Source organism: Plasmopara halstedii, assembly GCF_900000015.1.
Source record: "Plasmopara halstedii genome assembly, contig: Scaffold_816, whole genome shotgun sequence".
NCBI classification, from domain to species: domain Eukaryota; phylum Oomycota; class Peronosporomycetes; order Peronosporales; family Peronosporaceae; genus Plasmopara; species Plasmopara halstedii.
This window is the reverse complement of record NW_020187732.1, coordinates 162784-183203: the sequence shown is the minus strand read 5'-3', so window position 1 is coordinate 183203 and position 20420 is coordinate 162784. Positions and strand designations below refer to the sequence as shown.

At 45.1% G+C, this 20420-nt stretch overlaps 10 protein-coding genes across 10 annotated transcripts; 4 read left to right on the top strand and 6 right to left on the bottom strand.

Annotated features, from left to right (window-relative positions):
* Positions 1-116: 116 nt before the first annotated feature.
* PHALS_13986 (60s ribosomal protein) lies at positions 117-737 on the bottom strand (the record flags this gene model as incomplete). Its single annotated transcript, XM_024729711.1, has 1 exon — positions 117-737. One exon carries the CDS (start codon positions 735-737, stop codon positions 117-119), a length of 621 nt encoding a protein of 206 aa, XP_024580061.1.
* A 182-nt stretch (positions 738-919) lies between these two features.
* PHALS_13985 (enoyl-hydratase isomerase domain-containing protein) lies at positions 920-1936 on the top strand (the record flags this gene model as incomplete). The annotated part of the gene is made up of 3 exons (XM_024729710.1): positions 920-1246; positions 1316-1541; positions 1614-1936. 3 exons carry the CDS (start codon positions 920-922, stop codon positions 1934-1936), a joined length of 876 nt encoding a protein of 291 aa, XP_024580060.1.
* PHALS_14741 (uncharacterized protein) lies at positions 1935-2531 on the top strand. The gene has a single exon (XM_036407579.1). The coding sequence runs from the start codon at positions 2144-2146 to the stop codon at positions 2342-2344; it is 201 nt and encodes a 66-aa protein (XP_036263269.1). The 5' UTR covers positions 1935-2143; the 3' UTR covers positions 2345-2531.
* A 624-nt stretch (positions 2532-3155) lies between these two features.
* PHALS_13984 (uncharacterized protein) lies at positions 3156-3593 on the bottom strand (the record flags this gene model as incomplete). The annotated part of the gene is made up of 2 exons (XM_024729708.1): positions 3156-3452; positions 3534-3593. The coding sequence occupies 2 exons, from the start codon at positions 3591-3593 to the stop codon at positions 3156-3158; spliced, it is 357 nt and encodes a 118-aa protein (XP_024580058.1).
* A 1382-nt stretch (positions 3594-4975) lies between these two features.
* On the bottom strand, positions 4976-5314 carry PHALS_13983 (uncharacterized protein; the record flags this gene model as incomplete). Its single annotated transcript, XM_024729707.1, has 1 exon — positions 4976-5314. One exon carries the CDS (start codon positions 5312-5314, stop codon positions 4976-4978), a length of 339 nt encoding a protein of 112 aa, XP_024580057.1.
* A 5354-nt stretch (positions 5315-10668) lies between these two features.
* PHALS_13982 (Ca2-dependent lipid-binding protein CLB1/vesicle protein vp115/Granuphilin A, contains C2 domain) lies at positions 10669-11391 on the top strand (the record flags this gene model as incomplete). Its single annotated transcript, XM_024729706.1, has 1 exon — positions 10669-11391. One exon carries the CDS (start codon positions 10669-10671, stop codon positions 11389-11391), a length of 723 nt encoding a protein of 240 aa, XP_024580056.1.
* Positions 11392-11490: 99 nt separating this feature from the next.
* Positions 11491-14487, top strand: PHALS_13981 (flagellar associated protein; the record flags this gene model as incomplete). Its single annotated transcript, XM_024729705.1, has 1 exon — positions 11491-14487. One exon carries the CDS (start codon positions 11491-11493, stop codon positions 14485-14487), a length of 2997 nt encoding a protein of 998 aa, XP_024580055.1.
* Positions 14488-14539: 52 nt separating this feature from the next.
* Positions 14540-14914, bottom strand: PHALS_13980 (uncharacterized protein; the record flags this gene model as incomplete). Its single annotated transcript, XM_024729704.1, has 1 exon — positions 14540-14914. One exon carries the CDS (start codon positions 14912-14914, stop codon positions 14540-14542), a length of 375 nt encoding a protein of 124 aa, XP_024580054.1.
* Positions 14915-15974: 1060 nt separating this feature from the next.
* On the bottom strand, positions 15975-16648 carry PHALS_13979 (uncharacterized protein; the record flags this gene model as incomplete). The annotated part of the gene is made up of 4 exons (XM_024729702.1): positions 15975-16115; positions 16182-16417; positions 16484-16503; positions 16593-16648. The coding sequence occupies 4 exons, from the start codon at positions 16646-16648 to the stop codon at positions 15975-15977; spliced, it is 453 nt and encodes a 150-aa protein (XP_024580053.1).
* A 195-nt stretch (positions 16649-16843) lies between these two features.
* On the bottom strand, positions 16844-17673 carry PHALS_13978 (eukaryotic translation initiation factor 4e; the record flags this gene model as incomplete). Its single annotated transcript, XM_024729701.1, has 5 exons — positions 16844-17017; positions 17083-17192; positions 17274-17413; positions 17507-17549; positions 17613-17673. 5 exons carry the CDS (start codon positions 17671-17673, stop codon positions 16844-16846), a joined length of 528 nt encoding a protein of 175 aa, XP_024580052.1.
* Between the last annotated feature and the right edge of the window lie 2747 nt (positions 17674-20420).

Genomic DNA, 20420 nt, shown 5'->3' with positions numbered 1-20420 from the left:
ACGGCAAGTGACAATAAACCAAAATGATAATAGCAAAGTCCGATTTTGTTAGCTTGCTTACATGGCGATCACCAGACAGAATTGAAACAAGCTCTAGAAGTAAACTAGAGCTACATCTACGAGCGGTAACGACGCAGCGAGAGTGTGTTGCGACGCTTCCAGTTCTGCCGGAAAGAAGAACCAATGATTTTGTTGGCACGGTGGCCACGCTTGCGCAGACCACGACCCTGGCGGCCAGCAGACGTAAGACCTCGCTGTTGGCGTCCCTTGTGCACAGCGTTTACGATCCAGTTAATACGTGGGTCGCGACGGATGACCTTGTGCGAATGGTCTACCATGATGATCTCAAAGTACTTGTGAGTGGCATCCTGGTTCACCCAGTACGAGTTAAGCACGCGCAAGTTTGTGAATTTGTTGCCGGCACGCTCTTCAGCCACAGAACGCAAGTTGCGTTCGAACTTAAGCTCGTTAATACCGTGGTGCTTGGGCTTACCATAGACAATACCCTTCGAGTTCGGGCGTTTACGGCCACCACGACGCACGGCAACACGTACAATCACAAATCCCTGTTTGGCTTTGTAGCCCAAACGGCGAGCCTTGTCGAGACGAGTGGGGCCCGTCACACGGTGAATGACCGGTAGCTGACGGTATTCCCAAGCACGAACACGCAACAGAAAGCGCAATACATCCGATTGTTTGCGCTTCCAAAGCTCTTCCAGGTACTTGTAGGCTCCCATAATTCTATAACTTTGCTAAATGAAGTAGATTCCACGATGGCGGCGTAGCTTAGCCAGTCATCGCTACAACGGGACACAATAATAATACTAGTTTTTACTGCTTTAAGTACGATACATTTTGTGCTTTACATAACTTTCTCAGTTGAAGTTGCTATTGGCACTTACCTACTTCGACGAGATCGATGATGTTGCTCGGGAGTCTAGTGCGAGCATCCACGCTATATAAATCTAAGGGTCTCACATCTCGCTGGCGAAATACTCTTGCCAAAGCGACACAATTTAAGGTGCAGATGCTTGATGGTGAGGACGAAGGCATCGTGGTCTTTAACATGGACCGCCCTGAGGCGCGCAATGCACTGGGTTCTCAGTTCATGGCTGAGTTCCGCCAAGCTCTCGACCAAGTTCGTTACGATCCAAAAGCTCGCGTGATAGTTTTGCGAAGCGTCATTCCCAAAGTCTTTTGTGCAGGGGCGGATTTAAAGGAGCGTCTCACCATGACGCAATCGGAGGTTTAGTACTCTGCATTTGGTTGTGAAGGTGTTTTAAACACTAAATCGAGTACATGGGTATCATTATAGGCGGCAGCCTGTTCGCGTGGCTATCGTATTGGCTTCACGGATCTCGAACAACTTCCAATGCCGACCATTGCTGCCATTGAAGGAGCTGCTCTTGGTGGCGGCTTGGAGATGGCGCTTGCTTGCGATCTTCGCATTGCAGGCGCTAAGGCGATTCTTGGATTTCCAGAGACGTCCCTTGCGATTCTTCCAGGAGCTGGTGGCACTCAACGCGCATCCCGTCTGATCGGTATGACAAACGTTTACATATATAATCTGGTTAATTTGCTTTACACTTCTTTCGTCCGTGTTGTGATTGCAGGCATTTCTAAAGCCAAAGAGCTTATTTTTACGAGCCGCCGCCTTGATTCTAAGGCTGCTGAAAAAATCGGCCTCGTCGACCATGCCGTGCCTGAAGGCATGGCATACGACAGAGCGCTGGAACTAGCACGAGAGATTCTTCCTAACGGACCGATTGGCATTCGCATGGCAAAGGAAGCCATAATGAGAGGCTCTGAGGTAGATATATCATCCGGCATGGCATTCGAGAATGCCTGCTATGCTCAGGTAATTCCGACAAAAGACCGCATCGAAGGTTTGAAGGCATTTAAAGAGAAGCGCAAGCCACAGTATACTGGTGAGTAATGGATTATCGTACCCGACTATGTTCACAAAAACTCGAACACTTCGGAAGTTATCACTTTTGGTCTGTAAAGAACTCTAGTACCCATAAAAAAATACTTTATGTAGTGGCATTTTTATAAAACATACCAATGGAGCTTTCGCGCCTAAGAGATAATATCTCTGTTGGGAAGCTAATATTATTAGCTTCCCAACAAAAGGCATAGTTTGATGACTTCAAAAGAGATCTGGAAACAGTTATCGATAAAGTCGATGGTATTTTGTCAATATGAAGGCGTTAGCAAAATTAATGATCACTTCGCCATGTGTGAATGCCTTCGCGAAGAATTTTCTTTTCAGCCAGCAAAAAAAATTGGAAAAAGCAGCAAAGTTGCTATGTCGGGTGTAGCACGGCTTCAACGATTGTCCTGAATAAACAAGGACATATAGATTCATGACAAGTGTTGCATATCAGGGGCAAGATCATACCCCGCAGTGCGAAGGGTATATGTTGGTATTCATCGTTGCTTTTCGGAGAAATTAGTTTGTAATCTTATTAAGTGTTTGGCCTCCAAAATGACATGATTTCAGTCGCAAAATCTAATAAATCATCTCAACCCTTGTCCCTCGCCGATCCAATCGCAGTTATGCTAATGTTTTCTACGATATTGTGCCGGAATTAACGATACTTAAATATATCACTATCATGAGTAATTTCAATTTCAGCATGACATTTTTGGAGGAACAATGAATGCACAAGCCAAGCAAAGTGAAAGCAGAAAAGGGTCCAGCATTAGTCATACCTATGTTCAACGGGGTTGCCGTTATATTCGCACAGAAAAAGCTTTAAATTTTGGAGTCCACGTTGACAAACTTATAGATTGTTGCCTGTTCATAAATGTAGCATTGATGCGTCCTTAATTAATACTAAACATATATATCTGCTCTAAACCTTAGTTTAAAAACGCATTTATTCTCTGCCGTGCCGCTAGCAGCAGCCACGTGTACCCTGGACCTCTCCCTTTTGAAGTTCCTTATTCTTCATGAATACCGATAATGTAGGACTTGTAGATATTCACCATTATTCCAAGTGTGATGTGACAAGCGTAATATTGTACTAAATTTGCCTGGGCTAGCGCAAGAATGCATAAGCGCGCCCAGTCGTTCTAATTGATAGATGCAAAGAAAACATTGAGCGCTTGCTTACGACCACGCATACCATGATGACGAGACTCGAGAGGCTCTAGGGGCATTCTCTACTGGCCAGAGTGCACGAACAATCCCCCGAACTAAGTACAATCTTCATAATTCCGTCGTCGTATCCTGCGTCAAACTTAAGACCTCTTCCCACTGCATGAAAACTTTTGAGGATGGCTGCTACTGCATTGTTAGGTGCATCTTTCGGGGCCCCAGAAAAATCACACAGAAAGTCGCTGTCCAATACAATTGGGCACAGGTCACCATAATCTCCATGATTGTTTCCAGCGTATTCAGCGTATTCAATGATTTGGTGTACAGTGGATCGACAACATGAACGCTCCTAATTTTGTAGAATTTCATATCTGAACCCTACTTCACGTTCTTCTACCTTACTGCACTTCTCACAATGCTTAGTTCTTACCTTCTCCGACTGCAATCGATTTATTTTGGCAGAATAGATAAGAGCGTGCTCGCTAAACATTCATTCACATGTTGCAGCATCTGTAGAAACGCTCAGGACTGCAAATGCAAGGCGTGCGAGGGTGGGGTATTTTCAAAGCACTAGAAAACTCAGGAGGAGTTACGCCATTGAAATATATATCAATACTGAATCAGCCCACTATCTCTTGATGTAGCTGTCCATGATCGTCATCAAGCAAACGCACGTAGGAAACGCCAATTTCCGACATCGCTATTAGTGAGGTCAGATTTGTCCCAGTTATACATAATGGATGGACCAAGTTCGTCATAAAGACAGCTGTCACAATAAATTATAAATATGATTCTGAATTTCAGTACTACGCTGCAGTAGTATTCTCATCTCGTTGCAAACACAAGGAAGCAATTGATAAATGGCGAATGATGGTTTCCGAGTCTTTGAGCTGTATTAAACATTTAGCAGCTCAAAACATAATATTTAATCAGTCATAACTCATATCAAAAATCCTCGTTCTGTGGCTCGTACATAGCAACAGAGAAATCCACCTTAGTCCTCCATCGCATAACATACATTTTTCAAACCGTTTTGGCACGTAGGATGATGCGAACATCGCCTGGACTGAGTCATAACGTGTTTCCGCCATCTTCAGCGGCGCAAAGTGAGAGCCATGAAAGAATCTTATTTCCTCTCGGCTGAATGGCAGCCACTTAGCTGTTGAAATGTTGAAACATTTAACGATATTGTATTCGAATTGTAATCGTGAGCGGAGCATTGATTAAGTTCTTGACCAATAGTGCAGCGAGGCTGCCGTGGCTCTTTCGCTTGGAGGAAGCTTGGTTAAGATCGTAACTTTCGTTCGATACTTCATTCTATACTTCGGATCAGTACGAATGTAGCGGATCGCAATCCACTTACTCCAAGAGTAAGTGCAACCTAATTAACTCTGTCGCCCGAAATGTAAACTGTATATCTCGGTTTTATGTGCGGCAAAGCCGCCTGAGTCATCTATAAAGAAAAATCTAATCAAATGTATAACTACTGCCACGTACTGACTTTTTGTTTCAGTGTAGCCACGCCATTGTGTGGTCACACAATCTTGTGTGACCCACACTTTTTATATCAGGGCACATGATTCCCCGTCACAAATGCTCAGTGAAATCGAAGTGTGTTGGCGTTGTTTACCGCCATGTTTTCGTGACAGGTTGACATGGCGGGCGGAACAAAACATGTATATCATCTTCGGCTTTTCTAAAGCCAGGATTTATTCACACACGACCGCAGTTTCCAGTGTAGTCAGTAGCAGTAGATCCGACAGTTTAACTTTCACTAAGTATTTTCATGACCAATTCTTAAGCTGTTCAGCGATTGGTGGACTGTCTTGACAATTCGGAAGAATAACATCATCGAAAGTCAGAGAGCAACGTTCAGGTACAACCGAACTGCCATTGTGTTAGATATTGAGTAAAAAATTTCCATGCATCCATGAGCAGATTGGCTCTAGAGCCTTCACCGTGAACCTCTGGGAGAGTATCCTGGTTGCCAGTCGATGCTTCGTCAACAGAATCTTTCCACAAAAAATCTTTTGTCGATGTGGCAATGAAGGCGAACCAAAACAAATACAACGTGGATTCTCTGTCAACAAAAACAGCAGGAAAATTGATCTCTTTCTGAAACGCAAGGAAAAGGTTATAAAATTCCTGCAATAGACCGTTATGTAATGGAGCAGGGCAAAATCTGAACATTGAAGGCTGGCACACTTGCATATTGTTCTTGGTTCTGGTGCCCGATCGAATCGTGGAAACATCGTCCGAGTTGTTGCTTGTATCGGCAGCATCGCTACCACATGACACGTTTGCTGTCGTGTCAATGAATCTTTTATAATGTTCGCGAACACTTAAACGAAACTCAAATACTTCTTTGCAACCAATGACGTTTTTAGGAGAGTCCAGCGATTCTGGATTCTGATTCTGGGGAACGTTCGCAGTGAATACAGATATGTTAATATTTTGAGTCGTTGCACTTCTCGCTCATCTTGATAGAATGCAGTCTTCTCTCTACCGCAAGACGGCCCTTAGTCCGCTTCTGAGATCCTAAACCATTGTGATCACGAAAAGTGAACTATCGATGATGCATTACAATTTCCAGGTGATGGCAGACGAGGGGGGAGATCAGAGTGCAGAAGAGAATAGCGAACCTCGTTACTCTAATGCGCCTGTATGTTGTTACTATCCGTAGGTTATTGGCCAAAAGTTACAATTATAAAACAAGCTTTCAACATAAAACACGTTTGATTGTTTGAGAAAAAACATTGCGTACCACCACTGGTAACACCCCGCGTATGTAATGTCACATTCAGTAATAATATTCGCTTTTTTATAGATTTTAATTCTGATGTATATTTTTGTGGATTAAGTCCCGTTGCAGAATTTTTCATGATGTTCAGCGTTGAACAAACTGAAAAAATAATTTAGGCGCAAATGAACATTATATGCAGATTGGTTAGCCTATTCACGGGTTTCGTGACGCGGAATTCATTCCTCTATAGTGGGTGAGTCAAGTCCATCATTCGACAGTTTGCTTTGACGATAATGTACGTTTCCATTGATCAAGCTCTGCACGCTCAGACACACTACTCTACGTCTTATCAAAGGCGTCAGCAAGTGATATAGGTTCATGTGAGCAATAAAGTTCTCTTTGCGTTCAATCCTTTGACATAAAGCTTACCTGAAAATTTTAACACACTAGATGCTGCGATCGTCCAAATCTCAGCTTAAATCTTAGTTAGCTTAGTCACTGTTATACAGCTGTCGGAAAGAGAGATGAACATTTTCACGTCATCATACGAGTTCAAGTCTTCGAATATTATTTACTGTATCAGCCGTCCCAGAAGTCGCAGTATGTTGCGTTGGCAACTTAAACTATATTTTTTTCAGATTACTCATAATGACGTAATCACGATCGTGGACAGTGAAAATGTAATACTTGTACACCAAACATTCATCTGTTTCAGATGAATTGTGTAAATAATAAATTAATCGCCATCATTAACTTCACGAATTTAAACTTGTGCCACATAGCAAAACAACGAATGAATCATTCATGTAATATTGACGGCATAAGTCTCACATCTCAATTTGAAGCTTTCAACCTGCAGCGGGGCTGCCGTAGCTCTTTGCTTAGACGAAGCCAAGCTAAGGTCACCAAACTTACGTTCTTTACAAGAATCAGTACGAGTGTAGCGGATCGCACTCCGTTACCTCCAGGGCACATAGAACCTAAACCAGGTTAAGTCGCTCTTCTGTTCAAAATGAAAACTTTATATAATTGTTTTAGTTGCGGCAGAGCCGCCAATATCTTAAACCGAATATTTATCTAAACAATATAGTAATATCTTATCAATAAAGAAAAAAACATAATTAAAATGCAGTATTACTGATAGTCCTGCCATGTAGTGGCTTCTTGTTAGTGTGTAGCCACACCAATGTGTGATTCACCAACCTGAGTAATCCACACCTATTTACGGTCACACCATCTTGTGAAACCCGCCCTTTCATTCAAGGGTATGTGTAACCTCTTTACACTCTCCGCCATCAGAACTGTGAACATGTAGCGGGGTTACACGTGCCCGTGTGAAAAGGGCGGGTCGCACAATCTTGTGCGACCGTACACGGACCCTTGTATAAATTGGCAAGATTGTGGGACCCTACATATGTGCTGATTACGTAGTTAGTAAATTAAACAGTGGTGTGGCTACACCGTAACAAGAAGCCACCACGTGGCAGGACTGCCGGTAATAATGCATGTCAATTAGGTTTCACTATATTAATCAGGTGTTTCTATATTAATTTGGAGAACTTAAGGTTTAAGATATTGGCGGCTCTGCCACAACTAAAACAATTAAATACAGTTTCAGTTTTGAACGGAAGAGCGTCTTTACCGTGGTTAAAGTTTAAAGTGCTCTTGAAGGTGGCGGAATGCGATCCGCTACTCTCGTACTGGTTCTTGTAAAGAACGTAGGGTCGGTGACCTTAGCTTGGCTGCTCTAAGCAAACAGCTACGGCAGCCCCGGTGCACTTGGTAGCACTCGTTGTCAATCTACGCTTGGGTCGTTATGACCGATCCTCAGTGAGGACGGAGGAATACTCCTATTTGCCCGAGGGCATACAAAACGGGCTTGATAAGCTGATGTCTCTGCTGGGCCCTGAGGGCATGGTGCACCACTTTGCGCAAGGGCTTGAGGCCATGAGTGCACACCTAGAGGCGTTTCTAAACTATGGAAATGCTCTGCTAAAGCACTTACAACAGAAGCTGTCACTGTCGACTGCGTCTATGACGCCACCGTCGACGACGGACAATTCCTTCCAACCCAGGCCGCTCATGGTGAGCGTTAAGACCTTCGAAAGAAAGAATGGAGAATGGAGAGAATATCCTGCTGGGTAAGAGAGGCCGAGATGGATATGGCATCCGTCATGCTCCAAAACGAGCAACAAAGTGTAGCGCTAGCTATTTCCGTGCTCGGGGTCCGAGCGCGAGAATGTACACTAACGTGTAGTACTTTGGTTGAAATTGCATTCTTTCCTGGATAGAGCGGAAGCGTCAGCTTTCGCGAGTGTTCTTGCCGCCTAACCACGAACATCGCGTGCGTTCGCGTTTCCTTGCTGCAAGAAGGATTTGGTGGACAATTTGCAAGAGTTAAGAGCTCTCATTGCCGGAACGGCAGCCGATCCTCTCCCCGAGGCGGTCGCAGTGACCGTATTTATGGAGGGCCTTCGCACTGGCTTGGCAAAACTGAAAGTCTTTAGCATGCATATGTCTTCTTTTCAAAGAGCAGTGAGCGTGGCATTGAATGCCTAATTCAACTAACAGTCGGCACGACTTGGTTGGAATGCACACCCTCGGCGCTAATCGAGTGGGCCTAAGCCAAAGGATCTCAGCTATGCTGAGAAAGAGGAGCGATAGCTTCGAGCTGCTGAGCAGCGTGTAAACGCCAGACGGTGCTTTGTCTGTGGGTACATCCTTCAACTTTGAACTGGTTGTCCCCTGCGCAAGGCGCGTAGAGGTTCGTCGACCCGACATCCCGCTTCTAGCCTATCTGGTATGTCGCGGGACAACGAGAAAACCCAGTTGGCGCAAGGCGCCGTACTTGGGAAGAACTGAGTTCAGTTTAGCCTCGAGGAGGTAGAGAGCAGCAGAGCCCAGCCACAAAGAGGTCCGTGCTCTTGAACACGGAATGTGTATACAAGCCGGGCTTGCTAGTCGTAAAAGCGACGTGAAGGCTTGGAGAAGCCATGAAAAATCCTTATCAAATTCGGGACGTCGGGCAATTATGCTTGACGTTCCACGATCGAAGGAAGGCAGCTGTATGCTGAGGCGCTGGATACGCGGTTGAGTAAGACCATCACTGTTCGCTTAGGGATGAGGAATTGCGTCACTGTGCTGAGGGTCCCTGTGGACCTCGGTGTCAAGTGTGGGCGCTGCTTAGTATTAGCCTTGGGAGCAAGGTACAATCTTATCCTCGGAATGGCATGGTAGAAAAACCATGAGCCATGGATTGATTGGAGGTCGAAGACCTAGGGCGTTACGCGCACGTTACCTGGTAGAGCTTTGGTGGGTCAAAAAAGCAAAGCGCTTTTGTTGCGGGTACTAAACCAGGACGATCAATGTGCTAGATATCGGAGTATCCGAGTTGTCAAACTTCCTCTCTCGTTATACCGTTAATAAGGGTATATAGCTGTGCACTATCGACTACGGTAGACACACCCTGGGTCAGGGGTGACGATCTGCGTCTTGCAGATAACAAACGGCTTCGCTGTCTCCACTCTATACAGGTTTCACAGCTCATCAAGGCCAGTGGGAGCACGCACTCAACGTCGTCCAGCGTCCTGCTCCACCGTAGCCTTGATGTAAATAATAACTTCCGACGAAGAGCTGCTATTTTTTGCAGTCTTCGTCCAGTGGATAACGTGCCACGCCACACGCATCACATAGGCTTTACCCAAAATGCCTTGACCCTCGTCCGACCAGGCCATAGTTGGCACGCAGCAACTGCACGAAACATGAGCAGTGTCAGTAAATAACGTGCCACACCACGCGCATCACAAGGGCCTTGCCCAAAACGCCTCGGCCCTATGCCAACCATGTCACTCTTGGCATGCAGCGACTGCTCCAATTCTTGAACAATGCCCAGTGGATTACGTGCCACACGATGTTCAGCCCACGAGCTATGCTCGAGACTCTCGTTCAAAACACATTTGGTGTTTGACTTGACATTAGCACTTTGCCACACAGAGTTGGAGCCAAGAGGGTGGATCCATTTTCTCTCAACCATTTTTTTCTTGATACGCACGAAAAAGCGTCTCTAGCGTCATAATGCTTCTTAAGTAATCGGCATTGACGTGTGGCGCACTATGTGGTAACTGGAGTCAGAACAATATCATGTTGCACTCCACGAACCTTGAGCAACACCGGTGTAGTATCGTTTGTCATCACGACTTGAGTATTCTTTGTTCGAGCAACGCGAATTCAGATATTACTCGAGATGCATCTTTCTACTCCTCGCACTCTGTTCTTGACATGTGTTCGCAAACGGTCTCACTCGTGACGAATTGACAGCTCCGACGCTCCCACCCTATGGGCCAGACCAAGCCGGCGACTTCACCGTCCTATAGCATCTTTCATATATTCCCCAGCAAAACTCTTCATAACTCAGTCAGAGCTTCCGCCTGGGGTAGTGGGGAGTTACATCACCTGGTGACTCTCATCATGATTGGATATTTTTTACTAGTTAGCCGAGAGGCTTCATTTTTCCACACGATAGTGCTGATCGACGGATATGGTAGGATATCCCGAATCAATTTCTCTTCATGCACAGTACAAACGGATCACGTTACCAAAATTACTTCACCACTCGACTCGTTAATGTGTGCTCCAAGCTACCTTTATGACCGACATTGAGAATTTTCAGATTTTGAATAGGCACGTAAAAACACTCCGTATTTGAGAAGTTTATTGTAATATATATCAACGCAAGGGTGTAGAAAAATAACTCGTACTGTAATCGAGATGAAGCCTCTATGATTGTTCGCGTAGTATACGACATCAACAGTTCTTTTACCCAATGCCTTACCTGCACGTGACCTTGCGCAGTGCTTCGGATCTTCCGTCAGGTGATTTTAGTTTTGTGGGCGGTAAAAGTGACCCGTACGTCACCTTCAGCGTCAACGACACCAAATACCGCAGTCCATGCCTTAAGAACACGCTCGATCCCGTCTGGGATCCTCCCGAACATTATGTTTTTCCCGTCGCTGATGCTCTTAGTGCTGTGCTTAGTGTGAAAGTCTATGATATGGATACGCTTAATCCAGATGACCTGCTTGGTACGCTCGTTGTGCCCGTGGCTAAGTTCGCAGACGAGATGGATGTGTCAACTCTTGAACATTATCCGCTCTCGCTAGCCAGTGAATTCACAAGCCAAAAGCGTGATAGCATGCTGCTCTTGGAGATATGTTTAAAGCGTCTCGATGATCAGGAGCGCCACTTATATGTCTGGGAAAATGAAAGTTGGTGCATCAACAGTGGTTGGAAGTCCACAAATGACTCAGAACGGCAGCAGTGGTCATCGTATGACGACTCGGCCACATCTGCTGCCTTTTCGGAGGTAGCACCGCGTGCACCAGCCAATATGGAAGGATCAGGCTGGCAATACTGCTTGAATCGTGGAGACGTAGAGGGATGGTTATACGCCAAAACTTTTGCTGGGCCGTGGACGCCCAACAAACTGACGTTCAGCCTAGTCCGACGCCGTTTGTGGGAAAACACATTTAAGCTTTCAAGTGACTAGATGAATGAAAGCGTTTGATCAATATGTACTTAATGTGTTGAAACGCCCAAGAGACTTGAAGCGTCGCGAAACACTGATTAGAACGCGCTGATTTCTGCCATGGCCTCAGAGCAATTTGATGAGACTGCAGACCACACTGAAAGGAATGAAAAGAACAATTATATTGAAAACCATAGCGAGAATAGCACTACTTTTGTTAGAGCAGAGATAGGAAAAAATACTGGTGCTGTAGGTGGTAATGCCTTGAAACTTGCTTGGACATTTGGATTCTCAAAGGATCTAGTCAACGGAGTGCACAATTTATCGACTGGAACGCGTCGAGCTGTATTTTATGCAGCAGCACACACAGGTGTTATCTACGATTATGCAAGTCGAGAGCAAAGATTGCTGCAAGGACATTGTCATCTTATTTCCTGCTGTGTCGTGAGTGAAGACAAACGTTTTATTGTTACGGCCGATCGCGGTCTCGATTCAATGCTTGTAGTGTGGGACGCTCTATCCGGCAACCCAATTCGAACCATTTTTCATCCGCATACAAATGGTGTCCAAGCTATTGACATCTCCCCCGATGCGCTCTTTCTAGCCACATTAAGTGCTGTTGATCGTGATAGTGAAGATGCTTCCAACAGCAAGACGTCCACTCAGCGGGGTTTCGATCAAGAGCTGGCAGTATGGGAGTGGGCAGCATCCAGTGGTGGACCGGCAATTTCAAAGCCGCTATACTCGTCATTTGTAGCCACGGAGGACGTTCAACACACTGTGCGCTTCAATACTTACGACGTTCGAGAACTTGTCACAACTGGTCGCCAACGGGTTATTTTCTGGAGCTGGGCCACGCACACGCTCCTGTTCTTTTCTCCATCACTTGCTCAGAAAAATTTTCGTCAGACGATTGGTGCCTTTACGCAATCATTGTTTATACCCGATTCAGCACAAGCTCTCACTGGAACAGAAGATGGCGACCTTGTGCTTTGGGATATAGTACAAATGGATAACGGCGCTGACGACCCCACCGGCAGTTTTCCAGAGCGTAAAGCTGTCAAAATCGTACGTCTTGCAGGTGGAGCAGAGCCACACCATAAAGTCGCGCTCACTGTTGTAGTCGATATAAATGGTTATCTTGTTCTTGGCTCGAACGATGGTGCCGTGAGATTTTATGACTTTGACTTCCGTTTAGTGGCTTGGTTTGAAGACGTTAATGCTGGTCCTGTAGCGAGTGTCTCGTTTGCTCAGATAATGGATCCATCAAACGCTGAAAACGACGACTGTCTGAAGAATGACGAGTCACTTAATGTCCCGGACTTTATTGTGTCCACAACGTCTGGATTTATCGTCAGTATGAGTGCGTCATTGTTTGCAGAGCACGAAACTGATCGACGACGCGGTACACTACTGCTGCAAGGCGTTGATGACTCGATCCTTGGACTTGCGACTCACCCACATCTTACACAGTTTGTATTAAGTCTGTTTTCTGGGGTCGTACAGCTCTGGGACTACTCAACAAAGAGTCTCGTGATGGTTCGGCGCTTTGATGCGGAGAAGCTTCGTCCAGAATGTCTAACATTTGCTCAAGATGGTCAAAAGCTACTTGTTGGTTTCACAAGCGGCGTTGTCAAATTGTTACACGCCCAAAGCCTTGATGATTTGGCCACCTTTCGACTTGGAAAATCGGCAATTACTGACGTGAAAATGAGTCCAGAGTCGTCAGTGTTTGTAGCGTTGGACGCGAACTTGTTTCTTGGAATGTGGCGTGCAAAGCAGGTTCCAGAGGGTTCTGACGTTGTGGATGAGTGGGTGTATTTAGGACGTTGTCGAGCTCATTCGAAGCCCGTGACGGGGCTTGAATTTTTTCGGAATGGTGATGGGCAACCGGTGCTCGTGTCTGTGAGTGAAGATCGGACTCTAGTGGAATACTCTTTAGAGCGCTCAAGTATCTTGGATGGCGTTGTCTTGAAACAATCTCCTACCCGCATTGAGCAAAGTGCTGTTCCGACTGCGTGTTGCTGGCACCCGGAATTACAGGGTGTCCACGAAGATTTGGTCATTGTAGCTGATGACGAATATAAACTCAAGCAATGGAACATGGGCAACCAAACTTGCCGTAAAACAACGCTAGGACCATCATACAGTGGACCAATCCACAAGTTGGTGCCCGTGCCGCTGCGTGATGAGGAAGAAATTGCCGTAAAAGCTGCAGGTGACATCGCACAACGATACTGTGTCTATAGTACTTGTGAAATGGTCGTTGGATTGCTTGAGCTTCCTCTTGATGGGAACCCCCGAAAAGCAATGGGGCTTATTGCACATCCGGGCAAAATTAGCAATGTGGATGTGACTTTTGATGGCAAATACTTACTCACTGCAGGTGGCAATGATCTTGCAGTAATCATGTGGGAGATTCATCCTCACGAGTTAGATTTGATGGAGGCTGCATGCACACTTCAAAATGACGGCTGTAAAGACAGTAATGACAATGAGGCGGCTCTTGCACCGTATCTGACACTTCTAGAAGGGGGTCGGGACGGGTCTCTCTACAACGAGATAGTTGACTATTTCTACCTTGCCCAACTTCGTGTGCAGGGTGAGACATCGTCTGCTGTCCGCAAAATAACTTTCCAAATCCCGCTAAGAGAGATTTCAAATGTTATGCGAGCATTAGGATATTACCCCACGGACGAGGAAATTCAGCATATGGTGAGCGAGGTGCGCTATTCACGCTTCACTGAGACCTCTCGACCTGTGGAAAGTATTGGACTTAATGATTTTATCAAACTTTTTGTAAATCATCGACCAGTTGTAGGAGTCAATAGATCACAAATTGAACGAGCTTTTGCTATTCTAGCGATGACAGAGAAAGGATCAAGTAATGATATGGTTAAAGGGCCCGCGACATTAAAATGGGAGCAAATTGAGGCTCGATTGCTGTACAAGGGGGAAGTCATGAGTAAAGAAGAGCTGCAAAGTTGTCTTGCAGCATTACTAGCTTCTGAAAATGAAAGAGATGGACTGTCGATGGAGTCGCAATATACGGCGTTAAGCTTTGCAGATAAAGTTCTTGGATTCGACGGCTACAGGTTAGCAGGAAATGAAGGGTAGAACTTATAGACAAATAGCCAAACTTCATCAAATCGTTATTTTTTTTTATTGCTCAGATGCTCATTTCGTCAGCTAAACAACGATAAGTACACTCCATTTGTCGTTCATGTTCTTCTTGCACGATCCACAAATCGTCTTTAACTTCGTTAAAAGCATTATTACCAAGTGATAAGGCGCTGTCGTTGACGCTGCTGATATAAATTGCTACCGATTTTGTGGCTGCATTGGATCTCGCGCCTTGTAGCAACCCGCGAACTAGATCTGCCATTGAATCTTTGCGAAGCATCTTCTCAAATTTACTAAATGCACGCTCGTGAGAGTTTGGTGAGAGGCCTTCATCCATTGTCGTATACGCTGTACCAGTGTTGAGTTCTTTTGACGTTGGAGAATATAGCAAATCTGAGTTGTTTGATGGTGGAGTGAACATGATGCTTACGAAACGGTCAGGAGTTAGATCGATGATGGCAGGTGTCGATTGGCGTTGAAAATCAATTTTGTCAATCTACGACCAGCGTTTCAAGACTTTCGTTGATAACAGTTGTGGGTACTAGATACTTCGCGATATGATTAGGAGCAAGAGATTGTGCAAATGCGTTGAAAGAAAAGTACTATAATCTGGATCCTAAATTCTGCGCGTCCTACCCGCCTCTGCATTTATTCAATAGAGTTTGAGCTAATGTTTGATTGGGTGCCTTAATCTCCATTATGAGCAATTGATGTTGAGCTTGCCGAGGTATAAAATCACTACCTTGTCGGCGCGAAAGAGAGCTCAGTTCTTCTCCCACAAAAATACAGATAATTTCTAAGACTTACAAGCTTTTAATTACAAGAGCTTTACCTCAAAAACTTTATTTGCTGCAATTATCGTGCTAGATAGATGCATAGCACGATGTAGAATATGATGTAGGATAGTAATCTGTCGCTTACTATTGATTCGGCGGAATCGGCAAGATTGTGCATATACTCAGATTACTCATGTAACAGGGTTACCGAAACTTGACTGCGTTATAAACGCACAGAGGATTATTTAAAGGCCGGGACTAAGTACTGACATAGTTAAGTAGTCTATCTAAAGTTTATAACCCACATATCATCAGCAATAAATTTAGTGTCACACATCGACGTATCAAACCTCGGTGGACTTGAAACGGAGCTCGACGTAGTACCTTTATTCAGTATCGTGGTAATATAAGACTGAACAAGTACTCAGCATGATCTTAGATTTTTGGTACTTTGAAAAGTTTTGTCGAATATGTATGACCAAAGTATAGCGGTGGATGTATTAGTGGTAACGCGAGGTGAGCCCACTCCTTTTTTCGCTACTACGAGCCTAGAATGCATGCATCTAGTAAAGTTGTATGCTATTCAGCGAGCAAGCCTTCACAAATAGAGCTTCATCAAAATTCATCCATATACAAATTCGAGCATGTCTTCGTTGCTGATGATGCTGTTTCATAAGTTCCTGGTGAAAAGTTATCCGCCGTGCATCATATTTTTGACTCTTTTTGTTCAGAGATATACTTTGCCACATCCTGCTGCAATACCTCCTGATCATACTTGACCCTTCGACCCTGCGCACCGTCAAGCGACGATGTTAGCCAAGTTGGCGATGACGCCACCTCGTGAACCTGCTCTTCAGCAGCGAGCACAGTCAGTGCTGCTTCAATCTTGCTTTCACCAGCATCTACTGCCACCTTTAAAGTCTCCGCGAATTCGTTATCTTTCGAATTCTGTGCAGCATTCGTTACCTTTGCCAAAGTATCTCGACAGGCAATAGTTTCCTCCTCTAATCGTCTAAGACGGTCGCGTATCTCCTCAAATGCGGCAGCCAAGGCAATATTTTTGTCCCGGCGCTTCTGAACAACACTTAATTCGTTTCTCACTTGCTTCAAACGGATCGCCTCATTCTCCTGCTCCATTCGTTGCTTCACTGAGTAAAGATACAATCCCAATAAAGTACCAGGGCCAAAGGCGAAGAGTCCGTATATAAGCTTACGCTGTGGCGACAAGAGCTTTCTAGGGCAGAAATAGAGGTGTCAAGCATGAAAGATCAATAGTGAAATTGCCGACTTGGGATCTAGACAAAGCATTGTCTTTGAACGCACTCATAAGCGTCCCGAGGAGCGTCTGAAAAAAGCATCTTAACCTTGCCTGTCGCCATTATTGCTCTTGATAAGTGATAAAATTTGTTAATGAAGAACATAGTAATTATCATATGTTTCACGTACTAGCATATGTTGCATAAAAGTACTATTTGCTTTGTTTTTATAGCATAAAAAATAATATTCTAGTATGCGCTCACACTTTGCCTTCCATCACTTAAGTAGCAAAAATGATTGCACGATCGATCTGTGACTTAGTGTTTTTTGTACGAGAACTCATTTGATAACCATGGTGCGCCGGAGTTGTTGGAGTTTACCACATCCAATGTCCTATTGCGAATCTCATCGGCCTTAATACGGCTTAAGCCCCGCAGCCAGATTTCATACCGGTAGTTATTGCCAGAGTCCTTCTTGTCTTTTTTATTATTCTGTCAGCGAAAAGCAGCATCAATTGATAAGTTTGAAGTTACATATCATTTCAACCAGTGTATACCTTATGAACTACACGAACGCCAGTCACTTCGTTGCCTGGGTCAATCAACTCTCCGATGGCTCCAAGCACTAACCTTTCCCAATATTCATCTAGTTCTTGAGCCCCCACATCTGAGTGTACAAGTACAATCCAACGGCATGGACATAATGGATGAGCGTGTTTTAGACACCCTCACGCAAAACCAAACAAACCTTTTCGAATTGACCACTCGCCACCATTCTTATTCTCCGGGTCCTCCCACTCAGGAACGATGCCTTCTTTAAACACTGCAAAGCCTTCTACTGTGCGGTCTGCAAATTTCTTGCGGGTGAATCCATCAAACAGAACCTGGCTACTCAGATTTTTTTGTATGTTATAGCACAACAAAATACATTGCAATGATTAAAGTCTATAGCTTTATAGCTTTATATCGCAGCCAACCGACCTGGGTGATGGGATGTTATTCCAGTAACCCCAAAATTCCTCAACTGTGCGAAATGTGCAGAGCTTAAAAAGCTTGTCACCATAAGACATGTTCTTTCCTTGCTCACGCTGCTCCCATATTGCCCATGGCTCGTTAAGTTCGTGCATCTCGGCGTCCCCCGACGCCATAGCTCACTATATCCCGAAAATTTGCACCGCACTTAGAATCCTATTTTGTATTGCTGTCCACAAAAAGTATTAGCAAACCAGAATTCTAGCCAATGATATGGTTCTGGAATAATAAAGTTATTGTATACATTTTTATAGTGATATCTTCCTCCATTATACCGCGGTAATTGCTGCCAATGATGTTTGTGTAATTTCGTCACCAGCATTCCATTAACAGGTAATGTTAACGATATCAAAGAAATAGCCGAGCGCCTTTGCTCAATGCCTCAAGTGAGAACATTACTGGGCTTCCAGTGACTACACCCTTGCCGAGAGATTTTTGGAAGCACTCTCCACCACATTTTCTACAACTTTCGATTAAATCTCCGAGGAAAATGTACAACCTCTTATATAAATTTACACTCTCTTGCTTCGACCAGACCAAGCGCGCAAACAAGTTCGTTCACGTAGCGCTCTCCACGTTATTTTTATATAGGATCTTGAGATGACGTCTCTAAAATAACATCAACAAGGTTTGAGCAGTAATAAAAAAATACCAATTTATTTCCGTGTCTATTAAGCCTACAAAGTATTGTGATTTATTACATCCAGTCCTAAGCTCAATTGTACTCGGACATCTTGCTTCCACATACGGCTTTTCCAGTGACACAGAGGCATGACTACACTTTACACTGAATTTACTCGATCGCTTTGCGCTTGATTTGATCGCGCAAGCCCTGAAATTTGATGCGATATCATCCGATAGTGTAAAGAAATTGTCTGAACTAATTCTCCCCATTGAAAATATAGCAGCTACTAAGAAATTGGAGTATGACATAAGAAAAAGTTTCATCAAGATTATTTGATCAAGGTGAAGATCGTATAACACCAATTATTAAAATGACAAATGTACGTGCAATGTCAAAGAATTTAAACCTAGCATCGCACCTAGCAACCTACAATCATTCCTACATGAACCAAGCATTGCACCTGTTGCTTCACAACACTGCAGCGGAACTGCCGTAGCAAATCGCTTGAGGAAGCGTACTTTAGGTCACTGATCTTTCTTACAAGAACCAAGTATGAGTTAGCGGATCGCAATTCGCTTACTCCAAGAGTGATTATTGCCTTCCCAAGGCTAATCGACTCTTCGGTCTAAATTTCAAACTTAGTTTTTATTTATTTTTTATCCTAATTTTTAAAAGGTTAGATTTTCCTAAATATAATAAATATATATAGTGAAATTTAAGTACATGCATAACTACTGGCTAGCTAGCCCCGTACCTTATTCTTGTTTGGGTGTGGTCACACCATGCACATCTCGTGTGACACACACCCCTGTCATTAGGGTTCGCGTAACCCCGTTACACCCTACCCCATTAAGATTTACAGTTCCAATCGATTATTGCCTCAACGAGACTCGCGTGTCCGCTAGACACTGAAACTGAATTTGTTAGAGTTTAACAACTTCATTGCTAAATGGACCCTGTGTCCACGACACGGAAATCATCAAGTCTCGCTGTTTCTGACAGCGAGCACGGGCAGAGCCTAGCTTCGTCCCCCGCACGCGGTGCGATGTCGGACAGTGCGTCCGCGCCAACGGGGAATGTATATCCTAGGCTCGACCACAAACGTCGCTATCTGCGCACGGTTTTAGTGCCGAGTGGCCTCGCTGAGGATGTAGTCGACTGTGGGTCTGACACCTCTTTTCCCGCATGAAATGACGAGAAAGGCGAGCTGCACCAGCAGCGTGATACGAGCCCTGCTCGCGTCTTGCGGCCTCTATGTCCGTTCCCTGAGTTCTCGTCAACAGAGGAACGTGGTGTAATCACCAATGATTTCGACGGGACTCATAGGCGGCAGCTTGAAGCTGCCCATAAGGCGGCTCTCAAGCGCGCCCATCCACGGTCGGTCATTGACCCTCGTGTGGAATATGGCTTCCGCCCTGCGGATCCCGCTTTGGAAGCGATGGGCGTGGTAACTCGATCGGTTCGCGTCCACATCATCGGGCCCCCGGCCAGAACGAATGATGAACTTGCCACACGGAAAGCTCTTCGAGCTCGTTTTTTGTTCCCACAAGAATTTCCGTTAGACGTTTATCGCACTCGTCTAAGTGCTCAACGAGGTGGCTCTCGTGTACCCGCAATGCTTCGTCATCTGTAGTGTTTTCGCCAGGGGCGAGCACTACAGGTATTGTCCGCGCTCTTTGAGCGATGAGTGCAACGGCACCGAAACCTTTCCTCACTGCATTACATGCAGTTGAGCCACAAGGAAGAGGACGTGTCTGGAGCGACACCACCAATTTGATTTTGATAGACTCAAGGCACGCCGTCGACTTCCTTCGGATTGTCTCCCTGCGACGTATGGGTTAACAACCCCTAATGCTCCCGCGAGCTCTCTGTCTTAGACCGCAAGAGCTCAGGGCCACTGCTTGAGCAGCTCGTGGTCTTTCTATTTTTCTGGCTATTGTCGGGAAGCGCGGGGCGTCTGATGACGCGGGACGTCCTAGTCGTTCCGATCAAAGCGTCCACGGTACTGGGCAATCTTGCCGAAGTGGCGCCTTAAACTCCCACATGTTTTCGGAGTCGGGATATCTCCGCCACTTCACAAGATATTGGGTTTGACCCTGATGACAACGTTGCCTAACTAGACGTTCCACATGATAGTGAACGTCACCGTTCTCATCGAGAAGAGTGGGTGGCGGGTGGTGACGACCGGGTCGATCGCCGTCCAATGACTCGTAATGCTCTTCGTGCCCTTGAGGACAC

What these genes read in the sequence shown, in the direction of transcription:
- PHALS_14741 (XM_036407579.1), top strand. Translation starts at nt 2,144, where the DNA reads ATGACTTCAAAAGAGATCTGGAAACAGTTATCGATAAAGTCGATGGTA.